This window comes from Eschrichtius robustus, chromosome 3 (genome assembly GCF_028021215.1).
Source record: "Eschrichtius robustus isolate mEscRob2 chromosome 3, mEscRob2.pri, whole genome shotgun sequence".
In the NCBI taxonomy this organism is placed as follows: Eukaryota; Metazoa; Chordata; class Mammalia; order Artiodactyla; family Eschrichtiidae; genus Eschrichtius; species Eschrichtius robustus.
Window position 1 is genome coordinate 1667357 of NC_090826.1, and position 22750 is coordinate 1690106.

General features: G+C 58.5%; 1 protein-coding gene across 1 annotated transcript; it reads right to left on the reverse strand.

Annotated features, from left to right (window-relative positions):
* Positions 1 to 601: 601 nt before the first annotated feature.
* TTC34 (tetratricopeptide repeat domain 34) lies at positions 602 to 21363 on the reverse strand. The gene is made up of 8 exons (XM_068541930.1): positions 20583 to 21363; positions 13097 to 13943; positions 11449 to 11674; positions 10129 to 10333; positions 9089 to 9255; positions 5000 to 5270; positions 4002 to 4216; positions 602 to 1129 (listed from the first exon to the last, which is right to left on the reverse strand). The coding sequence occupies exons 1-8, from the start codon at positions 21361 to 21363 to the stop codon at positions 602 to 604; spliced, it is 3240 nt and encodes a 1079-aa protein (XP_068398031.1).
* Positions 21364 to 22750: the final 1387 nt, after the last annotated feature.

The window sequence follows — 22750 nt, forward strand, 5'->3', positions numbered from 1 at the left end:
AGACGCCTGGCTGCCCTGCTCATCGGGGCCCCTCGGGGGGCGGAGGGCTCTGCATGGCAGGTGGGGGAGGAGGCACTGGGTTCCCTGGAGAGCAACCTTGATGAAAGCGTGGGTTCGGGGCCCAGCTTGGGAGTTTTGTCCTTGAGGGAGCCCAGGCCCTGCAGGAGGCTGGCCCGAACGTCAGGCCAGGGTCAAGGGCTGCTTCATACCTGGAGGAGGGTTTCCTGGGCTGGCACCGTCTCCCCAGGGCCACGAGGGGCTGGCCTGAACCCCGTCCAACCTGCAGGTCCCAAGGCAGGGGCAGGACTGGGGCTGCTCTCCAAGGCCCGAGCCCCACGTGTGGGCCAAGAGGGCCGCAGCTTTGGGGACCAGGCTGCTGTTGAGGGGAGGGTCTCTGAGCCTCCTGGGATGCTGACTCAGGCAAGTGGGGAGCTCTCCGCTCTGCTTCCCGAGGCTGGTTGTCGCCAGCCCACCCCAGGACTGGGAGGAGGGGGAGGGTGGGTGAGCACCTCCCCGATCTGGGGGCGGGGTGCACCCCAGGGTCCGGACGAGAAATGCTAACGACAGGGTGGTCCCACGGCTGGGCCTGGGGAGCGCTGGGTCAGTGGAGCCGGCAGCCCGAGGATGCCTCCCTCCGGATTCTCGCCTTCAGTCTCTTCAGGCCGCTGTGCTCCGGGTCCACCAGGAGGCCGCCCTCGGCCGCCGTCCAGGCCTCTGTGTAGCGCTGCTCGTCTAGGCAGTGCTGGGCCCTGCACAGGAGTGCGTGGGCGGCGGGGGCCCGGCCTGGCCGCTGCCACAGGTTGCTCTGGGCTAGGGCGGGCGCCAGCCTGAGGGCCTGGGCAAAGGCCCCGGCGGCCCCGGCCTCGTCCCCCAGGCTCAGAAGCAGGCGGCCCTGGGAGCAGAAGTCCTCTGCCTGTGCCTGGAGGTCACCGTCCCCTGAACCCTCTCGGAGCACGTGGTCCAGGTCCCCGAGTGCCCGGCCAAACTCCCGTAGCTCGGCTAGGCAGGCAGCCCGCCGGCGCAGGTGACAGGCGCTACCGCCACCCGCCAGGACGGCCAGTGAGCAGTAGCCCAGCGCCTGGCCGGGCAGCCCTGAGTTCATGAGGGTGTCAGCTTCCTGGGCTGCGGCCTGCACAGAGAGGACGGAGGGAGGGAGGTCAGGTCAACCCAGAACACTGAAGGCCCCTCGCGGGCTGGCCGCTGCTTGTTCCCCAGGCAGAAGCTGCCTGCTCCCTCTGGAAGCGGTGGAGGCACAGGCCACCCGCTGCAATCCCTCCACCCTGCAAGCTCTCCCGCAGGCAGGCCCTGCTCAGAAGGCGTCCTCCCCCTTCTCACAGCCCTACCGCCCCACCTGCGGCCCAGCTTCTCTTACCTGGGTGACCTCCTCCCTTCCCTCCCCTTCCCTCTGCTCTTCCCAGCAAAGCCACCTCCGCAACAGGCCCCCCACCCTCCCGAGGCTGCCCTGGCCCCCCACCCTCCCGAGGCTGCCCTGGCCCCGAGGACACCGGCAAACGCCGCCTCTGCTCAGCCTGCTCCTTGAGCCTCCCCCGCGCCCCGGGCCAGAAAAGCAGGGTCTGCTTTGCGCTACTGTGCTTCTCACTTTGCTAACCAACGAGCTGCTCCCGCAGGCCCTGTGGAGCCAGAGTCAAGGCCAGGGACACACTCTCCGGGCGCCCCCTGCATTGCCAGCTCCTGCCAGCATGGCCCAGGGGCTGGGGTTGTGTTTGCTCCCCTGGGACGGGCAGAGCGGTGCGTGCAGGAGGGCTGTGGTGGACCCAGCCTCAGCCTCGCTGGATGCTGCAGGGCAAGGCCAGAGATCAGAGGGCGCTGTCCACCCTAGCACTTCTCTCCCCGGGGACTGCTGGATTGAGTCCCCTGCTGCCCCGTCTGGATGCCGATGCCTCTCCTCTGCCCCCCAGGCTCACTCTCCTTTTCTGAGTGTGACTGAAGCCCACTCTCCAAACCTGCCAGAACGCCTTACCTCTTCCCCCGAACTGCCCCGGGTAACTCCGCCTGCCCATTCGGCTCCTCCTGCCCCCAAGAACCCACAGTGGCTCCCCACGGGCTGAACGGGCACATTCCAGACCCTCCCTCTCCTGCTGACCCTCCCTCTTCCACGAAGCCAGGTGGTAGCAACGCCCCCGCTCCCCGCCTGTCCCCAGGAGAGCACAGGGCACCCGGCACCGGCGGGGTGAACGCGTGGTCCTGTCTTCCCACCAGCCCGACCGCGCACACAGGCTGGCGGGCGGCCGGAGCCCGGGCTGGAGCCAGCTCGGCCCTGCTGTGCGACACGGACCGGCGACCCGTCCTTTCCGTGCAGCGCCCTCCCCACGGGTTCTGCGTGGTCCCCCCGGAGCTGGGGAGAAGCGTGGAGCCACCGGCCGCGCAGCCGTACTATCGCCGGAAACGGGGCGCCACTACTTCCGTCTCACTTCCGGGTCGGCCCTCGTTGCCAGGCCACGGCCCAACGTCGAGCGAATTCTCGCGGCACCGAATCTGGGCTCCGGGCGGCCCTGCCTAGTGCTCTCCTCCGGGCCCAGCCCGTCGTTTGAACTCAGAGACAGAGCCCTGCCCAGCCCCGCCTTGTGAACTCAGAGACCCTCACCTAGCTCCCCCCTCCCAGCTTAGAGCCCCCCTGCCCCCGCCTCAAGGCTCTGAGACCCCAGCCAGGCCCCCTCCTCCGACATCCCCGGGCTCCGCGGCCGCTCCTCTTGAGTTCTAGGCCTTGTTAACACGCTCCTTGGCCCCCTCAGCCCTACGAGGGCTGTCCCCCCTGCATGACCCTACGAGGGCTGTCCCCCCTGCATGACCCTACGAGGGCTGTCCCCCCTGCATGGCCCATTGCTCGCTTCGCTTCGTCCGTCCCTAATGCTCATTTAGCCACCTCCCCTACTGACCCCCTCGTTGAAACACCTAGTGCGGTGTTTGTTTTCCTGAAGGACCCTGAGTGATAGAGCCCACGGAAGCATAAGGAGGGGAAATACTTGCCCCAGGCCGCGCAGGGGTTTGATTCACCGGCTGATGCTTTTGGCCCCTCCCCACTCCAACCTGCTGGTCCCTTCACTGCCCGCCCCCTCCAAAAAAAAAAAAAAAAGGTTAAATTCAGCCACTGCAGGGAAATCCACTCTGCAGTGTTCATTCCCCCAGTCCTGCCTCTCCTGCTCCTGCCTCCAGCAGGTGAAGGGAATAAGGTGGCCAGACCAGAATGGAGGACACCCTTCCCTCTGCCCCCACCCCAAGCCCCTCCTCCTGCACGCCACACCAGCTGCATTTTGCCCACCTGTTTCCTGAACACTCTGAGATCCTTCCTGCCTCCAGGCTTTTGCCTTGGCCTATCTGTCGCCACCGTGGTCTCACCTCCAGGGCCGCCTCGCAGCCCCACTGCCCTGTCTCAGGGTCTTCCTTACACTTTCACCCTCTGAAGTGAACTCCCCCTCCCCCCAAACGGTCCCCCGATAAGTTGCCAGGGCCACAGTGCAGGCAGCGGCTCCACCCGGGGCCGGTGGAAGGTGCTCTTTGTTCTTGTCAGATGAGAGTGGAACAGTCACCCACCCAGAGAGGCAGCAGCCCCAGCCCAGCATGCCTTCAGGGTCCCTCTCAGCTCACCAGGGGCAGGAGCCGGCCCACCACCCACGTGCTCACGGGAGGGACACGCCTCTCCTGGCCTGGCCTGGGGGTTGGGGTGGGCTTCCAACGAGGGCCAGGTGTTCCTGCCTGGCTCAGTCGGGCTCTGCGGACGGGGTCCCCTCCCCCTCCCTGACCCCGAGTCAGCTGTGGCTTGTACGCCTCATGTAAAGAAGCTCTGAGGTCTCTGGGGGTGTCAGGGCTTGAGCTGGCCAGATCCGGGTGCCTCCCGCTTGAACCTCCATCCCACCCCATGTCCAGGTGAGATCAAGCACACGGGGAGTTCAGCACTACCCAGAGCCCCGGGCCGGGGGGGTCTCCGACCCGAGGTGCTGGAGAGGGGCTGGGCTGGGGCCTCCGTGGGGTGCTGCGCCCACCTGGGCGAGGCTCTGCCTCTCCGAGGCCTCCAGGAGATGCAGCAGGAAGCCGAGGTCCTGGGCGTCTGTCTCTGCCAGACGCTGCAGGTCCTGTGTGGCGGCCGGCACATCACCCTTCTTGAGCCGGAGCAGGCCACGCCGGGCCCGGGCCGCCTCTGATGCAGGGGCGAGGTGCAGGACTTTTTGCAGGCGGGCGCCGGCCTCCTCAAAGCTGCCTGTCAGGGATTGGGGAAGGACAGTCAGGGTGGGGCTGGGGCAGGGGGGGCCGCTGGGAAGCCCAGTTCAGCCTTTCTTGGGGCTGGCTCTGGGAGTGGCTGGCTGATGGAGGGGCTCAGCACCAGAAGGAAGGAGCAGGGAGCAGAGGGGCACGGTGACGCCATGTCGCTCACACGGACTCACCTGGTGACCCAGCCCCTCGACTTGGGGGCGGTCACTAAACTCTTCGGCCCCCCGGTGGGGTAGCAGGACTCTAAGCCCCCTCACCGTGGTCCCTGCAAGGACCTGCTCTCTCTCCTGAGCAGGGCCGCCTGGGATCAGAGCAGCCCCGGAGGCCCTGAAGGCCTTGGTGGGGGCATCTCACAGGCTTGGAGGTGACGATGACAGGCCCGCGAAACGCAGGCTGCAGAGAGGTCTCCCCTTCAAATTAGTGCTGAGATATTTTCAAGATTTTGCAGGAAAGACCGACACATGTGGGCCTGAGACAATCTCACCTAGAACAGGGCACTCGATAAACAGCTGCTGAATAAATGCATAAGTTAATGAGGGGCCTGAGCATCTGAGCCTTTTACGAAACCCCAAATCACTCCTTTGTCTCACCTCCCAGTGGGCAAAGCCACACAGAGGACCCATACGGGGACCAGGTCCTGGGATTCAGGGTGGAGGGGACCTTAGAAGCCACTGAGCCCTGAGTCTCTTTCTCCCGTTTTACAGAAAAGGATCCAGGGGTGGGAGGAGCAGGGACAGACGCCCACGTTCTTCATGTCTGGGCCGACACATACCCACTGCAGCCAGCACATCTGTCAGGAGGATGTGCCAGCTGGGCTGCTCAGCATCTATTTCAATCAGTGCTTCCCCCACGGCCAGGAGGCTCTGGGCGTCCTCGTTGCTCAGGCGGGCCCCTGTGTCCGGCAGCTGGATCAGGAGGGCCCGGCAGCGGGATGAGAGGCCCTGCGTGATGAGGGCCTGGACCTCTGGCTTCAGAGAGCGGATCTCAGGGACCGCCGTTCTTGGGCTGAGCTTCAGAGCCGAGAGGATGTCGTCCACAGCCTCCTGCAAGGGGAGGAGGGCAGGGTGGGTGGCAGAAGTGGTCCCAGCTGGGTATCTGTCGTGTTCCTCTTGGTGCCGGGTGTTGGGGACACAAGAACGGGCAGATGGCCCAGCTCCTGCCCTCCCACCGTGGGGTGGGAGTGGGGGTCAGCCAACATGAGGGCCCATATGGTAAGCATTCAAGGAGGGCGTGGTGAAACTGAGGCAAGCGTGTCAGAGTTCTGGACGGGGGAAACGGTCTGGAACCCCGGAAGGGCCACTCTGATAAAGAACCCGCTATGGCACAGAGGTGGGCTTGGGCTGGCACCAGAAGGGCCATGGGCCAGGGGCTGAGTCTGCAGCTTGGAGTGGTGGGGGAGGAGTCTGGAGGCCCTGACTGTGCTGTGGAAGCACACGAGGCCGGGGGGAGGCTGGGCCCCGTCAGGAGAGCCTTGACCCTGGTGAGTCATTTGCATCTGACCTCTGACCTGGCCAACAGTCGGCAGCCATGCAGTCACCTTCAGGTCCAGCCTCCTGTTGGTTTTCTAGGTGTCTTTTGTTTTGTTTTGTTTTTTTCCCTCCCTTTCTGCCTTCTTTTGGGTTAATTGAATAGTTTTAGTATTTTATTTTAGTTCCTCCATTGGCCTTTTAACTCTGCCTCTCTAACATTTTTTGGCAGTTGTCCCATAAGGTGACAATAGGTACCTTTCTTTTTTATTTTTTGGCCCTGCTGTGTGGCATGTGGGATCTTAATTCCCTGACCAGGGATCAAACCTGTGCCTCCTGCAGTGGAAGCGTGGAGTCTTAACCCCTGGACTGCTGGGGAAGTCCCCACAAGATGTATCTTTAAAGACACCATTCCATTGTGTTCTGGCTTCCATTGTTTCTATGACAAGTCAGTCATTTTTTCATACTGCTGTATGTAATGTTTCTTTTTCCCACTGGCTGCCTTGAATATGTTCTCTTTATCTTTTGTTTTGAGAAATTTGATCAAGGTGTGCCTAGGTGTGGTTCTCTTTGTGTTTATCATCTTGGGATTTGTTGAGCTTCTTGGAAAATTTTCTGCCATTATTTCTTCAAATACATATACATATACATATATACATACATGCATATATTTTTGCCCCATTCTTTCTCCTCTGGGACTATAGTTATATGTATACTGGACTGCTTGAAATCATCCCAGAGGTCACTGAAGCTCTCTTCATTGAAAAAAATCCTTTTCCCCCCTCTGTTCTTCAGACAGGATAATTTGTATTGGTCCATCTTCAATTTTACTAACCGTTTCTTTGGCAGTTTCCAACCAGCTGTTAAGCGCATCCGGTAAATTTAAAATTTTAGATATACTTTTCAGCTCCAGAATTTCCACTTGATTCTTCTCTATAGTTTCCATTTCTCTGCTAGGATTCCCCATCTGTTCACTCACTATGAAAAAATTTTCCTTGAAGTTCTTCACATGTTTACAATCACTGTTTTAACATCCTTGTATGCTAATTCCAGCATCTGAGCCATCTTGAGGTGGCTGTTCAAGATCAAGATCTGTTTCTATTGAGTACTTAGTTTCCTTATTATTGGTCACATTTCCCAGTTCTCTGTATGTCTAGCAGTTTTTGATTTTGGGCTGGACGTTGTGGATGGTACATTGTAGAGAGTCTGGACTATGTCACCCTCTCGTAAAGGAGGTTGTATTTTATTCTGGTGGGTCATTTTGGTTCTGCTAGACTTGGTTTTGTTCCTTGTGAGGGCAGGTCCATTTCAGTTTTGAACTTAGTCCTAAGATATGACCTTTACTTAGGGTGTGGTCTCAGCTAAGTGCCCAAGGTATTCAGAAAGGTCTCTGCTCTGGCAGGGTCAGAATTCCAACATCTCCTGCCACGGGTGAGCTTTGCTGGGCCCCTGCATGTGCAGCCCGGACTCAGACAAGAACCACTTGGAATCCCATGAAGACTTCTCTGCACAGCCCCATGTTCTCCATCGCCTTTCCTTGCAAATTCCAGCTACTGCAGCAGCCTGGAACCCCAGCCTCTGCCTCCTCAGCTCCGCAAGCTGACTGCCCCAACTCCTTGTGCAGTAACAGGAAAACCTCCCCAGGCAGAAAGGTTATCGTGGGGCTCCCCTTGGACTCCCCTGGTGTGGTTTCCCTTTCCTCCGGGATGGCAGTTCTCCACTGCCTGTTGTTCAGGGCCTGAAGACAGTTGTCATGTATTTTATCCAGATATTTTGTTTTCAGCAGCCCAATACCAGTTACCCTCTCCTAGCCAGCACTGGAAGTTTGCCCAGATACTTTTAAAGTCCAGGGATGGGGTTCTCCTGGAGCAGGTGTGTGGGGGATGAAGGTCTTGGAGAGACAGAGCCCTTAGATGGGTGGATGGAAAGACGGTCCTCTCCGATCCTTCCTACACTATGACCGGGGCCCTACGTGACCCTGGTGCTGGCCAGTGGTGAACCTGATCAGCTGGGAAAGTCCAATTCTGTGCTGGCTCATGGGGATTCCAGCTGCCACATATGGAGCCCTCATTAGGGGCCAGGCACCACGCTGAGTATCTGACAGCATCGAATAAGCAACCCCCTCAAGGCTGAGCACTGATGCCCTTGAACAAGCACCCGCCCCCCCCCCCCCACTTATTTTACTGATGTTGAAACAAGGCTCAGAGATGTTACAGGACTTGCTCAGAAAGTTAGAGGAGGGGGAGCAGGGTTCTGGATTCTGGACCCCGGCAGGCTGGCTCAGAGCTCCTCTCTTGGTGAAGGGCCAGAGGGTGTGTGGGTGCTTGGCCGCAGCCCATCTCCAGGAGGAGGAAGTTCATGGGTGTGACGATGTGGGGTTGCCCCTGCTCCCTCATCCTGACTCACAGACATCCAGGCTGACTTTCCCTGCCACATGCCCTGCTGCCCTGGACAGAGCGGCAGGAGGGATGTTTCTGAGGCACCTCTTGGAGGAGTTGCTGGCATGTCGAGATCACCCAGGGGTGGGTTTCCAAGGGGTCTGCCTCCTGCAGTAGGGCCCTCCAGGCTGAATCCCGTCTCTGTTTAATGGGCTTGTCCCTGAGAACTACAGGTGCTTTCCCAGCACAGGAAGGGGCCTGCAAAGGGTTGGGCTCCCAAGCACAAGTGTGTGCCCAGCTGGAACAGAAATCAGGCTGCCAGTGCCCTTGGGGGAAACACAGACACCCTGACAGGCAGAAGCACCATCTTGAGATGCTGTCATCCCAGTGGCATCTTGGATCATTTTTCCTTGTCTCCTAGGACTCCAACCCTTAAGAAATTCAGAAACCTGGCAGGCAGGATACCTCTGGGCTGTACTTTGGCCCAGCGAAGCATCAGGGCAGACAATCGATTTCAGTTATTCACCAGTGACATTGCTCTTGGCTGCAGAGTGCCCTTGTCCAGGGTTGTTTGTTTGTGGCTGCACGTCTTCACTTTGGAAAGTACCTGCCCTGGGCCTGCAAGGGACCGCTTCCCACCCCTGTCCCTGCACGCTGACCACCCAAACCCACAGGCCCTGTGTAGACAGCTCAGAGTGGCACCCAAGGGGGCAGCGGAGGTCTCATTACTGTAAGGTGGGGGGCCCCCTAGTACTCCTGAGGCTTTGCACATCAATCCATGCTGACTGAAGCGGGGGGGCACGGGGACTCTGCAGATGGAAGGGAAAGACTCCCCCAGACTGGGGATGTGATGGTGAGGCTCCCGTGAGCCCCAGTGCAGGCGGGGTTTTGATGGATGACTGACGCTCAGATGGCCTGGCCCTGCTTCCTCTCTCCGGGGGGGGCTGAGCAGGAGGGCAGCGCCTCCCCTGGGCGCCCCCACTTGCCCAGCCCCAGGTGGGGAGGGTGGGCCCGTACCTTCTGCTGGTCCAGCGCCAGGTGCAAGAGCGCCCGTCCGCACAGCGCCTGCACGTTTCTCGGCTCAGCCCTTAGCACGGAGGTGAAGTCGAACATGGCCGTCTTCTTCTGGCCCAGGAACCCGTAACAGCGGGCGCGGGCCAGCAGGGACTCACTCGCCTGACTCCCTGGAGGAAGCGCGTGTGGCGTCAGGATGCGACCTCGGCTGGGCACGGCCAGGTTCAGTGTGTCTGCCCCCATCCAGGAGTTACTGCACCTGTCCTGGTGCTCTAAGGGGCAGGCGGAGGGGGTGCGGCAGCTTTGGGGTCACCTAGGGAGCTCACAGACTGCTGGGCACCACCACATACCAGGGAGCAGCAGTGTGGATTGATCCGGGGGCCCTGGCTGAGGGACACGGGGAGCTCAGCCAGGAGGGGTGGCATCTGGGAGGGTTGGTGGACAGTCAGAGGGGGCTTCTGAGAGGAGGGGGCACTGCAGCTGCATCTGAAGCGAGGCCAGGGGAGGGGCGGGGGTGGGGGGAAGGGTCCACGGGGCAGGTCACAGAATGGCTGCAGCCGTGAAGGTGCCAGGCTGAGAAGGCCCAACTCTTTGACCCTCCTGTGCCTAGGGCAGGGCACGGTGGGTTGGCTGGGCGAGCGGGGAGACCAGGCGCACACACACAGAGCTGCCCCCGCTATTCCTAAGAAGGGCTTCGGGGGGTGGGGCGCTCATCCCCCACGGATGGAGGGAGAGGGGTTGAGCTGGGAGAAGGGCCTCAGCTGAGTCTGGCCCTCCCACCCTCAGGGCCCTGGGTGTGTGCGATGGCGGCCCAGGATTCAGGAGAGGGTCCCAGCTCAGGTCCCAGCTGGTCGGGCCCTCTCCTAGGCGTTAGCGCGCTCGCTGCAGTGAGTGGCCTGGGAGCACGCCACACCCCTGAGCCAAGCACATGCTCAGACTCCCTGGTGCCTGACCACACCCCCTCCCCGCATGGCAGAGGCTCCCCTTGCCCCCGGGCACCTGGCACAGGGTGGGGGCCCCGGGGGTACGAGGGCGGCTCCTACCTGCAGCAAAGATGGCCAGAGAGAGGTAGGCGATGGCTTCCCTGGTGTGGGCCCTGCCCTCGGCGCCGCCCGGTTGTGCCTGCAGGATGGCCAGGGCCCTTGTATGGCAGTGGCCCTGCAGCAGCTGGCGCTCCTCGTGGCGGAAGACGTCCAGGGTGGGCTGGAGGCAGGCTGTGTCTCCAGACTGGACCACCTTCTTCACCAGCTGCAGGGGCAGGGGCGTCACCACCGGTCCTCCCTGTGCCCCAGGCCAGACCACTCCACCCCCATCCTCCGTGCAGGGGTGTGGCTCAGGGATGCAGCCCACAAGGGCGTGGCTCATGGGGCGTGGCTCATGGGGGGCAGGGACTGCGGGTTGCCAGAGCTGAGCACAGGGAAAACTGGGTCGGGAGGTGTGGGCCCCGCTCTGGGCTGCTCCTTTGCTGAGTGTCAGGATCTGGGGAGGGGTGGTCCCAGTGTCCCTGAGCCGCGCCTCCTTCTCGGCGACATGGAGACCTTGCCTCACAGGCCCACGGGCCACAGGTCTGAGAAGTTTGGGGAAAGGGGGCTTTCCAGTCGTAAAGTGACAGAGGGCCCAGGGAGTCCTTCAGAAGGTGCAGAGCAAAAGCCCTGGAGTCAGTCCCTGCTCTGGGAGGAGTGAGACCCTCGGGGAGACAGAACTTCGCAGAGGCCTGCCCGATGCTGCCCTGGCTGGCTGCACCTGTGTGGACGCCGGTCCCAGAGCATCCTTCCCTCCCACCCCTACGGCCCAGCGCAGGGAGACCAGAACCCAGACCAGGCCAGAGCGGAAGGGGGAGGCTGACAGGCCCCACAGCCCTGCCCCAAAGCCTGAATCATCTTCTGCCGCTTTCCAACGGGAAGCCCTCATAACACCTGAGGGAGGGGAGGCAAGCAGGGCTTGAGGGCCTGGGGGCGCCTCTGCTCGTTGCCTCCCCGGGACAGGGTCACCTCCAAGCCTAGTTTACTTGGGAGATTTGGGACTAAGCTCTGCTTACACTCAACTCATGGCCCTTTTTCTTCATAACACAAGAAAAGCAAATACAGAGCATCACTGCATGCTGGAGACCTGCTGGGCCCTGGGGTACCTGCTGCAGCTAATTCTCATGAGAACCTGAAAGACCGGGGCACAGATGAGGAGACTGAGGGTCAGAGAGGTGAGGCACCTGCTGGAGGCGGCAGAACCGGGGCTGGGACAAGCTTTGCCTCTTCTCAAGTCTGGGCTGCAGGGTGTTGAGCGAGGGCCGGTGGAGGCCTGGTGCCCTCCGCAGAGCTATGCCCTGTTTCCATCTGCCCTGCTGTGGCCCACCGGGGCCCCCTCACCTGGCTGGCATCATAGGAGAAGCCCCTCCGGAGCTGCAGCAGGGCCAGCCGCACCAGCACAGGGGTCGCCTGAGGCCTTCGGGAGAGGGCCACCAGCAGGGCCTTGTGGGCGTCGTCCAGGCGGCCCAGGCGGTACAAGGCATCGGCCGCCAGGAGGCGCGAAGCCTCGTCCTCCGTGTCCAGCTCCATCAGGAGCACGGCCAGCTGGTACACGCCACGGGCGTCCCTGCGGAGAGAGCAGCTGGGAGAGAGCTGACCCCTCCCCTACACCCTTTTCACCTGCCCAGGGAGGCAGGCTGCAGGCAAATCCTATCCCCTGCACCTGGTCCAGGCAGCGCCCTTCCCGCTGGACCTCAGAGACCAGGTTCCTGCTGGAAGGACCCTCGTGCCGTCCCCAGAGCGCACGGCTGCCCTTTCCGACATACAGCCCTTGGCCCTCACCCCCCATTCTCCCCCACCCCGTAGGGAGGGCCTTTTACAGAAGAGAAATCGAGGCTGTATGCCGACCCCCAGCCAACCCTGCCTTAGTTTTCTTTTCTGCAAAAGCAGCGTAAAAATGCTGGCCTTGCAGGGCTCAGGGGCGCCGTAGGCAGAGCTCGATAACACCCAGGCTGCGCTTGGAATGATCTCGGCGCCCTCTTGGGAGTGAGAAGGAACTCCCACTGGGAGAAGGGGCCAGAGCCTCAAATTTGACAGTTCCCAGAGAGAAAAGATAGAAAGGGCCCCAAATCTCTTACAAGAAAGTTCCTCCTCACCATCAGATCAAAGCAATGCAAATTAAGGAACTAGGGGGCTGAGGAAGCCTGCGTGTGTGCGTGCCTGTGCGTGCGTGCGTGTGCGTGTAGGGGCGAGGGGGCTGACGTCAAACATGGCCCCCCCAGGGGCCCCTCAGCTCAGTGCTTTTAGCTTTGCTAAAACACCTCCCTGCCACCTCCCAGCTACCAGAGAATGCAAGTCAAAACAGCTGCAGGTTCACCCACTGGGCTGGCAAAGAATTTTGCGAAAGGAGCACGAGGGCTGGAGCGTGTGGACTGATGGGCAGGTGGGCAGCTCCGAAGTCAAGGGCCTCACCGGGGGCTGTGTTGTCTGACCCAGGAGCTCCACCTCTGTCTCCATCTGCAGCGCAGAACATTGCATAGGCTGGAGGTTACCCGGGATGCGTTATAACTAAGAGCAGACATACTGGAGTGCCCGAAGGATCGATGGCACATTCACAGGATGAGCTATGGGGCTGCCCAAGAAACGTATCTAGTGACCAAAGAAGTGTTCATGATCTAGGGAGTAAAAAAGGTGGGATGCATTTGCACATAGAGCACAAATTCAGTTTTGTGGACTCTATTTTATATGCACAAGGAGAAACAACAAGGAAATGTTAACAGTGGGATGACACGTAAGTTCTATTTTTTCATTCCCATTTTTGCGTTTCTAATTTTCTTTGACAGCTAAGTCCATAATGCATCCTGCCCTTTGGGACCGAGGGTCCTAAGATCCGGGCCCCGGAGCTAAATCTGCCACCAAAGCTTTAGGGAAATCACCTAGCAGCTCCCTGCCTCAGTTTACTGTAAGGTGGTAGGAAACACACCGCGACTAACTTGGAGGAGACCAGGATGAAGCAGCAGCCCCCGGCGTGCGCGGGTCTAGTTTTTACCCTTCCTGCACAGCGCGGCTGTCGGTCTCCGCAGCCTTGCTCCTGCGGCCCGGCCCGCTCTCGGATCCCGGCTCCGGCCTCTGCTGCAGCATCCTGCGGCCCTCCTCCCGCAGCACGGTCATTAGCAGCCCCCGCTGGTTCCAGGGCACGTAGGCCTTGGTGACAAGCAGAGCTTCCTCGGGCCGCAGGCGGCAGGCGGTGACATAGTCCAGCGCGCCCAGGAACGCACTGCCCGCCAGCACCCGCAGCAGCCCGCGGCCGCACAGGGCTCGCACGCAGCTGCCAGGGTGCGGCGGCCCCAGCTCCACCACCGCCTGGAAGTCCTCCCGGGCGCGCCCCGCGTCGCCGGCGTGCAGCGCGCAGAAGCCGCGCAGCGCCAGCAGGGGCGCGCGGTCCCCGGCCCGGTCCCGCGCACGGTCCCCGGTGCGCCAGGGCCGCAGCAAGCGCTCGCACAGAGCCCGAGCGCCCACCGCGTCCCCCCGCAGCAGCAGGCACTCGGCCAGCCGGGTGCCCAGTGCCGGGCGCGCCCCGGGCGGTGCCACGCGCCACAGGACCCGGAGCGCGCGGGTCACCGGGGCCAGCAGCTCGCGGCCCGAGTCCTCGCGGAGCTCGGGGCGGCTCCGCACGGTCTCCTGGAAGCGCGCGAAGCCTACGTCCGCGGCCTCCTGCACCTGCGCCCGCAGACGCTCCCGGTCCCCGGCCGAGAGCACGGCCTCTAACTGCCTCCGCGCTCCTGAGGGCCTCTCGCAGAAGGCCTCGTGCAGGTCCCGAAGGAGGTCCTGGGCCCCGCTGTCCAGGAGGAAGGTCGCGGCAGCGCGGGTGACCAGCAGGGTGGCCCGACGCTCACCTGCGGAGAGAACAGAGGTGTTGGTCCTGCCTGTTGGGCCACGTCCTCCAGGGGAGCCACCTGCAGACCCCAGCCCTCCAGTGCTGGGACCTTCTGAAGCATCTCACGGCGATTCCCTTGAGTCTCCCAGAAGCCCAGGACATGGCACCGGAAGGATGAGTGCTGGCAGGAGGCCCTAAGCCCGTCAGGGACAGAGCAGGCTCAGAAGGGGGGAACCAGGGTGGGCCTCCCCAGCGCTGCTCGCCACGTGGGGTCAAAGCCAGCCCAGCCGCCCTGGACATTTCGTCACAACACCCCTGGCACTTTCAGTGATGGATTTTAGGGCTGAGTTCCCTCTTCTGAGAGCAACCCCACCCGACCCCTGCTCCCCCAGGTCAGAGCTGAGGTTCTGAGCCTGTGACGGTTTAGGGGCCAGGTGTCACTGCAGCACCTTTGTTTCATGCCTTCTTTGGCTACAGTGGGACCCAGTGCCTCCCTCTTTGAAATGAGATCCCCCGTCAGGTTCCGGAAAGACGGATGGTGCACCCAATGCCGCTTAAAGAGCGGGGGACGTGGGGATTTACTGCATCTGGCTGTGCCTCAGTTTCCTTTTCTGCTTTATAGTGGGAATGAGGATGGTCTCCATTCACAGGGCTGCGAGGACTGAATGGATTAATGTGTGTCCAGGCCTGGAACCAGGGCTGGTGGGTGGCGTCACTCAGTGAGCTTTCCCATCAGCAGCGGCCTCACCTCCACCATCCCCATACTTTGTATCCGAGCAGCGTAAACGTGCTTGTGTGAATGGGGAATCTCCATTTGCATCTTTTTTTTAATAGTTCCCACCTGTCTACTGAGATTCCACAACTGTTCATTCACTATGACCATATTTTCCTTTAGTCCTTGAATATATTTATAGCAGTTCCTTTAAAGTCCTTAGTCTGCTAATTTCAGCCCTGGGATCATCTTGAGGTCAGTTTCTGTTGACTTCTTTTTCTCCTGACTGTGGCTCACCTTTTATTTTCCTGTCTCTTTGCATGTCTAGTAATTTTTTAAATTGTACACTAGACATCTGGTTGATTCTCTGTAGAGACTCTGGGTTCAGTTGTGTTCCTCTGAAGAGAATTGAATTTTGTTTTAGCAGGCAGTTAAATTGGCTAGGATCAAACTCCAAATTCTCTGTCTTCTTTATTGGACAGCAGCTGAAATCTCCATTTAGTTCTTGCAGCTTCCAGTTGTTGCTTTTTCAGGCCACCCAGTCTCTCCCATGTGTGTATAGTTCAGTGGTCAGCCGAGAATTTAAGTGGATTTAATACACAGATTTGGGGTCTTACCTCCCTTCCCCCTTGAATGTGGCTCTCTCTTTTTCAGGATTTCCCTTCTAACTTTACAGTCACTTTTCTCATCCCCAACTTCCGTCATATGATATCTCAAGCCAGTAAAATGGCAACTTTCTGTCCTACATGGATAAAACATGGATTGAGGAGGCAAAAAGCTGCAAGCCTGCAAATCTTACCTTGTACAGTCTTCATCTTTTAGGGGTCAGTCTCCAGTTTCTCCCTGCATTTGGTCACTGTTCGGTTGCCAAATATTTGCATTTTATATTTTGCCCCAATTTTATAATTATATGTGGGACACACAGTTTAGTCCAGCTACTTCACCATTGTTGAAAGCCAGAATCTTTTATTGTTAGATTTAAAAATTTTGAAAATCTGGCGGTGGGGGAATATAAAATGCTATAATGCTACCCCACTGTTGTTTTAATTTTCATTTTCCTGATTGCTGGTTAAGGCTCATTTATTTAAAAAACCTTTCTTGCCAATCTGGTGGTAGAAAGTGGTGTCTCATTGTTTTAATTTGCATTTGTATCATTACTATGATGTTGAACATTTTCCGCACGTTTATTAGCCATCTGTGTTTTCTCTTTTGGGAAATGCATTTGCCAATTCTTGTACTGGATTTTTTTTTTTTCCTTATTGATATGTAGGAATTCTTCAAATACTCTGGGTACTCATCTTTTGCCCACTGAATATTTTGCAAATATTTTCTTCTGTTGTGGATTCTCCTCTCATTTTCTATAGTTATGGGCAAAACAGAAGTTTAAAATTTTCAATTTAATCAAATGTATCAAATTTTTCTTTACTGTTTCCACTTTTTTTGTATCTTAAGAAGCCCAGCTGTACACAGAAGTCTTAAGATGTTCTCTCATATTTTCTCTTAGAAACTGTAAAACTTAGCTATTAACATGATTCACCTGGAATTTACTTTTTTTTGCACGGTTTGAGGTAGAGAATCAGCCCCATGCATTGGATAATGGTCCTCTTTTCCCCACAGATTTGCAATGCACACTCTCACATATTAAGTTCCAGACAAATACAGGTCTGTTTCTAACCTCTCATATTGGTTTTATTAGTCTATCTATCTACACCTTAAGTCAATATCCTTCTGTATTGATTAACATAGCTTTGTATTAACTGGTAGAGAAAATCCTTGTACCACCACCTTCCTCTCCATCTTCTCCCGCTCCCCCTCCCCCCTCTCCCCCGCTCCCCTCCCCCTCTCTCCCCTCCCCCTCCCCCTCTCTCCCCTCCCCCTCCCCCTCTGCTCCTGCTCATTCTCCTTTGTCTTGTCTATTATTGGTCCTTTTCTATTATAATACCAAGTGTTCCTGTCAATGGACAGTGACTCTCTCTGCTTATATATGTATAATTTATTCTCTTTTAATAAAGTTTTATAGTGTTCTCCATTAAGTCATATGACTCATTGAAATAAATTATTTTCTTTTCCTACGGTAAATGGTGTATTTTAAAACCATAAAGTTTGCTAACACATACATATGGAAACTTAAAAAAAAAAAAGGTTCTGAAGAACCTAGGTGCAGGACAGGAATAAAGACGCAGACGTAGAGAATGGACTTGAGGACACGGGGAGGGGGAAGGGTAAGCTGGGACGAAGGGAGAGAGTGGCATGGACTTATAAATACTACCAATACTACCAAATGTAAAATAGATAGCTAGTGGGAAGCAGCTGCATAGCACAGGGAGATCAGCTTGGTGCTTTGTGACCACCTAGAGGGGTGGGATAGGGAGGGTGGGAGGGAGACGCAAGAGGGAGGAGATATGGGGATATATGTATACGTATAGCTGATTCAGTTTGTTATACAGCAGAAACTAACACACCATTGTAAAGCAATTATACTCCAATAAAGATGTTAAAAAAAAATAAAAAAATAAATCTAAAGAAACTAAAAAACAAACAAACAAAAAAACCCCATAAAGTTTCTATTTGTTGCTGGTGTCTATAAACATAAATACTTTTTGTATCTCCTGTTAAATTCTATTCCTATATCTAATACATTTTTGTTGCTTCTGTTGGGGTTTCTACATAGCTAATCATATTGTCTGAAATAATGGTTGCTTTATCTCTTCCTTTCTGGTCTTACATTTTTTCCCTCATTGCCTTGGCTGCATCTCCAGAGCAATGATGGATAAATGGGGGAGTGGGCAGCCGTCGTGTTCTTGGTTCTAAAATATCACATGAAGTACGATATTTTGGTAGGTTTTGATAGATTTTATCTTCTGCAATTAAGTAAGCTTTCTTCTATTCCTGGTTGTTTACATTTTGGAGATGTTAAATATTATAAAATACTTTTCCCTGATTTATTGCAATGATAATATATTCTTCTTTCTTCCATTAATGAATGTAGTAAATTGTGTTATTACAGAAACATAAAACTATAAGTCTTGCATTATTTAACTCAGTTTTGGCTAAAGGATGCATCAAAAGCCAATGCTTTGACTCAGTATGCAGTTGTATCAGCTACTATTGCTGTGTAACAAGCCGCCACAAAACTTAGTGACTTAAAACAACAACCATTTCTATTTGTCTGCGATTCTTCTTCAATTTGGGCTGAGCTGGCAGTTCTTCTGTTGGTCTGACCAGGGATCACTCCTGTGGCTGCGGCCACCTGGTGGCTCAACTGGGCAGGAGGGTGTAAGGTGGCCGCACTCGCATGTCTGGGGCCCTGGTGTTGGCCGTGGGCTGAGCCTCCCTCTCTGTGTGTGCCCTCGTGGTTCACTACTTAGCGTCCTCGCAGGGCACTGGGAACGTTGCAAGAGGATGGAGGTGGGGCCTGGCCTCCAGAACCACACGGCATCACTTCCACTATTTTCTGCTGGTCCCAGCAAATCGCAAGGCCAAGTGAACTCTGTTTCCATGCTGGGCAGAGCTACAACCATGGCTCTGTCTCTCACCTACCCCAGTAGCTCTTAATGAGGAACCTTGAACGAACTGGAGATGGCTGCCCTGGGGACTTTCAGAGGATAAGCAGTCAGGGAACCGAAGCCCCTGGGGGATGTGAGTTAAAGCTACTCTTGTTCTGTATCTCGTCCTCATACACTGAGTGTCCTTGTATGTCCACGTACTAAGAAGGACTGAGCATATTCCCAAGTATGGAAGATTTTGTTCGATGTTTCCAAGGACTTTGGATAAGTAACCTGGAGATTAGAATGCATTTGTTATAGGAATCTACATTTGCAAAACGTTTGTTACAGGAGAATTTATTTGTTCACGTGGTAAGCCGTGCTGGTGTGAGTGGGGATGATAAGGTGACTCCCAGTGACATCAGTGACTTTGTCCTAATGAATGCAGTGTTCCATAGTGAAGGCTCGCCTGTCCGCCTCAGAGCCCAGGCGGGACAGACAAGCTTCCTGCAGTCTCTGGGGGTGGGGGTGGGGAGCAGAGTTTTTCTAGAACACTGTTCCTCGAGGCTGCAGCCCTTTGGGGATTCTGGATTTCTGCAGGGGCTTTTCTGGCCATTAAAGTGGAAGACCCCCTCCACCCCAGGGGTTGCTGACCGCCCCCAGCGCACAGGCCGCTGCATGTTTGTGCTTTGGGCACCAAGGACCTCCTACTCGGGATTCTCTGCGACTCTAGCGTTTCTAGGTAATTTATAGCAGGAGGGTTTCAGGGTATCTGGTCTGGCATATTTCCAGAAAGAAATTGGCCGGCTCAGTTTTCAGTTCTGTCTGGCCCCCCTCTCACCCTGGGGTTACCAACAGCCTCGCGGGACGCACAGACAGGCCCCGCCCTCCACGTGGGCTCGGCTGAGGCAGCTCTGAGCCGGTGCAGCTCTTCATCTCGCACACACCCTCGCCACTGCCCTGCAGGCTCCTGAGTTTCCCCCTTCTTCCGTCCTCCTGTCCCCTTTGCTGGGCCCTTTTTTGGTGGAGAGCAGTGCGGTGGGCAGTTAGGAGCACCCGGGGGTCAAATCCCAGCTTCCGTGAACGCCCTGTGTGCCCCTGGCGGCCCCACGGGCACGTGGGGATGTGCCTGCACCCGCCTCCGAGGGTTGCTGTGTGGATGCGATGAAAACGCGTATCAAGCAAGCCCGCACAATGGGTCCGCCCGCTGAGTGAATGGCAGGCCCCCCGGCCCCCCACCTCTAGGTGTCCGGCTGCCCTACTCTCTCCCGTGCTCCCTCCCGATCTAGACCTTGACTTTAAATCCCTTCCTTGTGTGGATGATCCCCAAACCCCTTCTTCAGACCAAGCCCCCACTCATCTCAAGGCTCATGTGTCCAGCTGCCTAATGACACGTCCACTTGAGGGGCCCAAGGGACACTTTTGGGGAGCGCTTAGCGGGTGACAACATTTTCAGGGCTTGATACACAGTTTCACTGAATCTGCACAGCAACCCTCAGAAGTGGGCGTGGCCACCACCTTCACCTGCGCGCGGGGAGGTGGAGAGGCGGCAGGGAGCCGGGAGTGTGGCGGCAGGCTGGCGCGCGGCTCCGGGGTGCTCCCAACCACACGCCCCACTGCCCCCGCCCCCGCCGTGAAGGAGGACCCAGCGAAGGGGCCCGGCAGGAGCGGCGTCTCAGACTGGGGGTGTCTCCAGCCCCTGATGCCCCCTTTCCCGTCCACTCCTCCCCGGCCTCTGCAATCCAGTTGCTGAAGGCGAACTCTTAAAATCACTGCTGATCCTTCTCTACGCCCCCGTCCTCTCCCCATCATTACATCTGGCCACAGTCTTGTCGTTTCTGTCTCAGTGATAACTCAGACCTGGACCGCGCCCCAGCCTCCAGCAGGTTCTGTTCTCAGTCTGGCCCCCGTGGCACATTCAGCGCACAGCAGCCAGAGGAAACTTTAAAAATGCAAATCAGAGCACCTCACTCCACAGTTTAAAACCCTCCCATGGCTTCTTGCTGCCCTGAGGATAAAATCCAAAGTCTTTCAAGGCCAGGAGGGCTTGGCCACCGCTACTGTCTTTAGCATCCCCCGGCTCCCTCTGCCCCCATCCCCACCCCCCGCCAGCCATTCTATCTCCATTCAGTGGCAAGGAACCCCAAGTACTTTCTCACATTCTGTTTCTGCTGCCTGGAATCCTTCAGTCTCAGCTCAAACGACACCTCCTCCAAGAAGCCTTCCCTGACCGTCAGGCTAGAGCAGCGCCTCTCATAGCCCATTTTTCAAAGCACAGATTTTGTTTTGCTTCTTTTCTTGGTGCTACATAAGGTCAGGGGTCTTTCTGTTTTGTCACTGTGGTGTCCCCAGCCCCAGCACAACTCCCACCCCCGCCATAAGCAGGACTTAACCACGCAGTGAAGCGATAGTGAGAGCAACCTTTGCCCCGGCCCTTAGGGGGTGAGGAGGGCACGCCTACCTTGGGGTCTGCTGCCCGCTGAGGCGGCCTCCAGGGCCCGGCTGCAGGCCGCCTGGCAGTCCTCATACCTGCCACCTTGGAGCAGGGCTTCGGGTGACGGGGTGTTGCTCCACGTGCCCACAGGGTCCAGGGCTGCCAGGAGTCCCCGGCAGTCGGTCTCCCGCTGGCTGGCACCGTCCCCAGCCTCCTGGCATCCCGAGATGTAGTCCTGGAGGGTGCTGACCAGAGCGGGGAGGTAGGGCTGCTGGTGGGTGTGAACGAAGGCCACCATCCGGTCGGCGCTGGCTGCAAAGGCCTGGAGGTAGTCGGCCACCCCGGCGTCCACCCGTGTCCTGGACAGGACCCAGGCCAGGGCACGGGTCAGCCGCAGCTCCAGACTTTGCTGGGAGTGGGCGTCCAGCAGGGCCCCGCAGCGCTGCACCACCTCCCCGTGGTGCCCGTGGGCCAGCAGGCCCGCCAGGGAGTGCAGGGCTGCAGCTGGGTGGTCGGGGCAGAGGGTGGCCAGGAAGGCGCAGGCCAGGGTCCCCGTCAGAGAGACCACCGCCATGCCGTCCCAGTGGATGGCCGGGATCTGGCTGTCACCTCGGCACCAGGCCTCCAGCGTGGCCACCACGGGGGACCCCCTAGCCCCGGCCAGGGCAGCTCGGACGCTCCGCACGGCCGAGGGGGCGTGGCAGCTGAAGGCAGCCAGGTAGAAGGCAGTGGCCAGTGGTGTCTCCCCCAGGGCCAGGTGCTGGTCCCCCTGCCAGCAGAGGCAGGCTGCGAGCTCCTGGGCCGACATCACGCCCACACCTCAGATGGGCCCATGTCCGGTCCTCCCAGCACCTGGAGGGGGGAGCGTGGTTAGTGCGTGGGTGGCCGGCAGCCCACCTGCCCTACGGCCCCCTAGCCGTGCTCCAGAGAGGCCTCCTGCCCCTCCCCATGGAGACCCCAGGGTCAGCGCAGAGCCCCCGAGTGAAGGCAGGGTGGATTCAACTGTTAAGAGGCATTGGGGGTGTCTGCCTTGCAGGCATCTCCATGGGGCTGGGGCACGCCTCCCAAGCCAGGCCCCCAGCTGGCTCTTTGCCTCTAGGCCTCTGCTTCCTCTTCTGCAGAATGGGGCCGTGACCCCGCTCAGCAATGGGCCCTCTGTGGACATCTGACCCCTGAGGATCCACGCAGGGAGGAGTTGGGTGGCCCTCACTCCACCTGCTGCCCCTCCCAGCACAGAGACCCTCAGGAAGGGGGACCCCCTCCCATCAATCCAGCTCACACAGGCCTTCTCGACGCCTTCTCAGGGCTCTAAGTTTCTATTGTTCACCCAACCTCAGGACCACAGTGGTGCCCACCTCCCGCACGGGGGCAATGCGGAGGGGGGGAGCCGGTTGCTGGGGTGGTGAGGGGCACCTGGCCGGCTCTTGGGTGGCAGCGGGGAGCCACGATGGCCCAGGCCAGAGGGTCAGGTCTTGAGGTCAGTTCCAGGACCAGCCCTGTCTCGTGCCTCTCCCCGTCCCCAAACCTTCTGACCTGAAGAACCAATTGCTTGTGGCCCTTTCTCTCCTGGATCCCAAAGTGCCTGCAAACAAGCCCCCCACCCAATGTATGCTCCCCGACACACACTGAGACACAGACACACACACGAGTGTGCACACACACGCACGCACTCACACGCATGTGCACACACAGGCGCCCCCCAATGTGCAAACGCGCTCACACTCGCCTGTGCGCCGAGACTGTGCGGGGCGCGCGGGGAAGGGAAAGGCTCGAGCCACCACACCTGCTGGCGGCCGGGTGGAGGGGCGGTGGACGCGGCTCTGCCCGAGGGTCCGCGCGGCTGGGCTTCCAGAGGCGCCCACCGCCGCTGCGCCCGGGTCCGGAGGGCGGGTCCGTTTCCCGGGACACCGTCAACACCCCGGCGGCTCGGCGGCTCAGCGGCGCCCCCAGCGGCCAGGCGCGCCCCCGCACCGGACCCCGCCCAGTCCCCCAGGCCCGCTGCGCCCCGCCGACCCTGCCCCACCAGAGCACAGGGAGGGGAGGGGAGAGACGCCACCCCAGGACCAGGCTCTGGGCAGCCTGAGCCCCGAGTCTGGGGAGGAGGGTGGGGGCTATGGGGCTCCCTGGCAGGAGCTGCCCGCAGTCTGGGGCTAGCCGCACACGCGTCCTCATGACCCTCACAGGTGAGGAAGGAG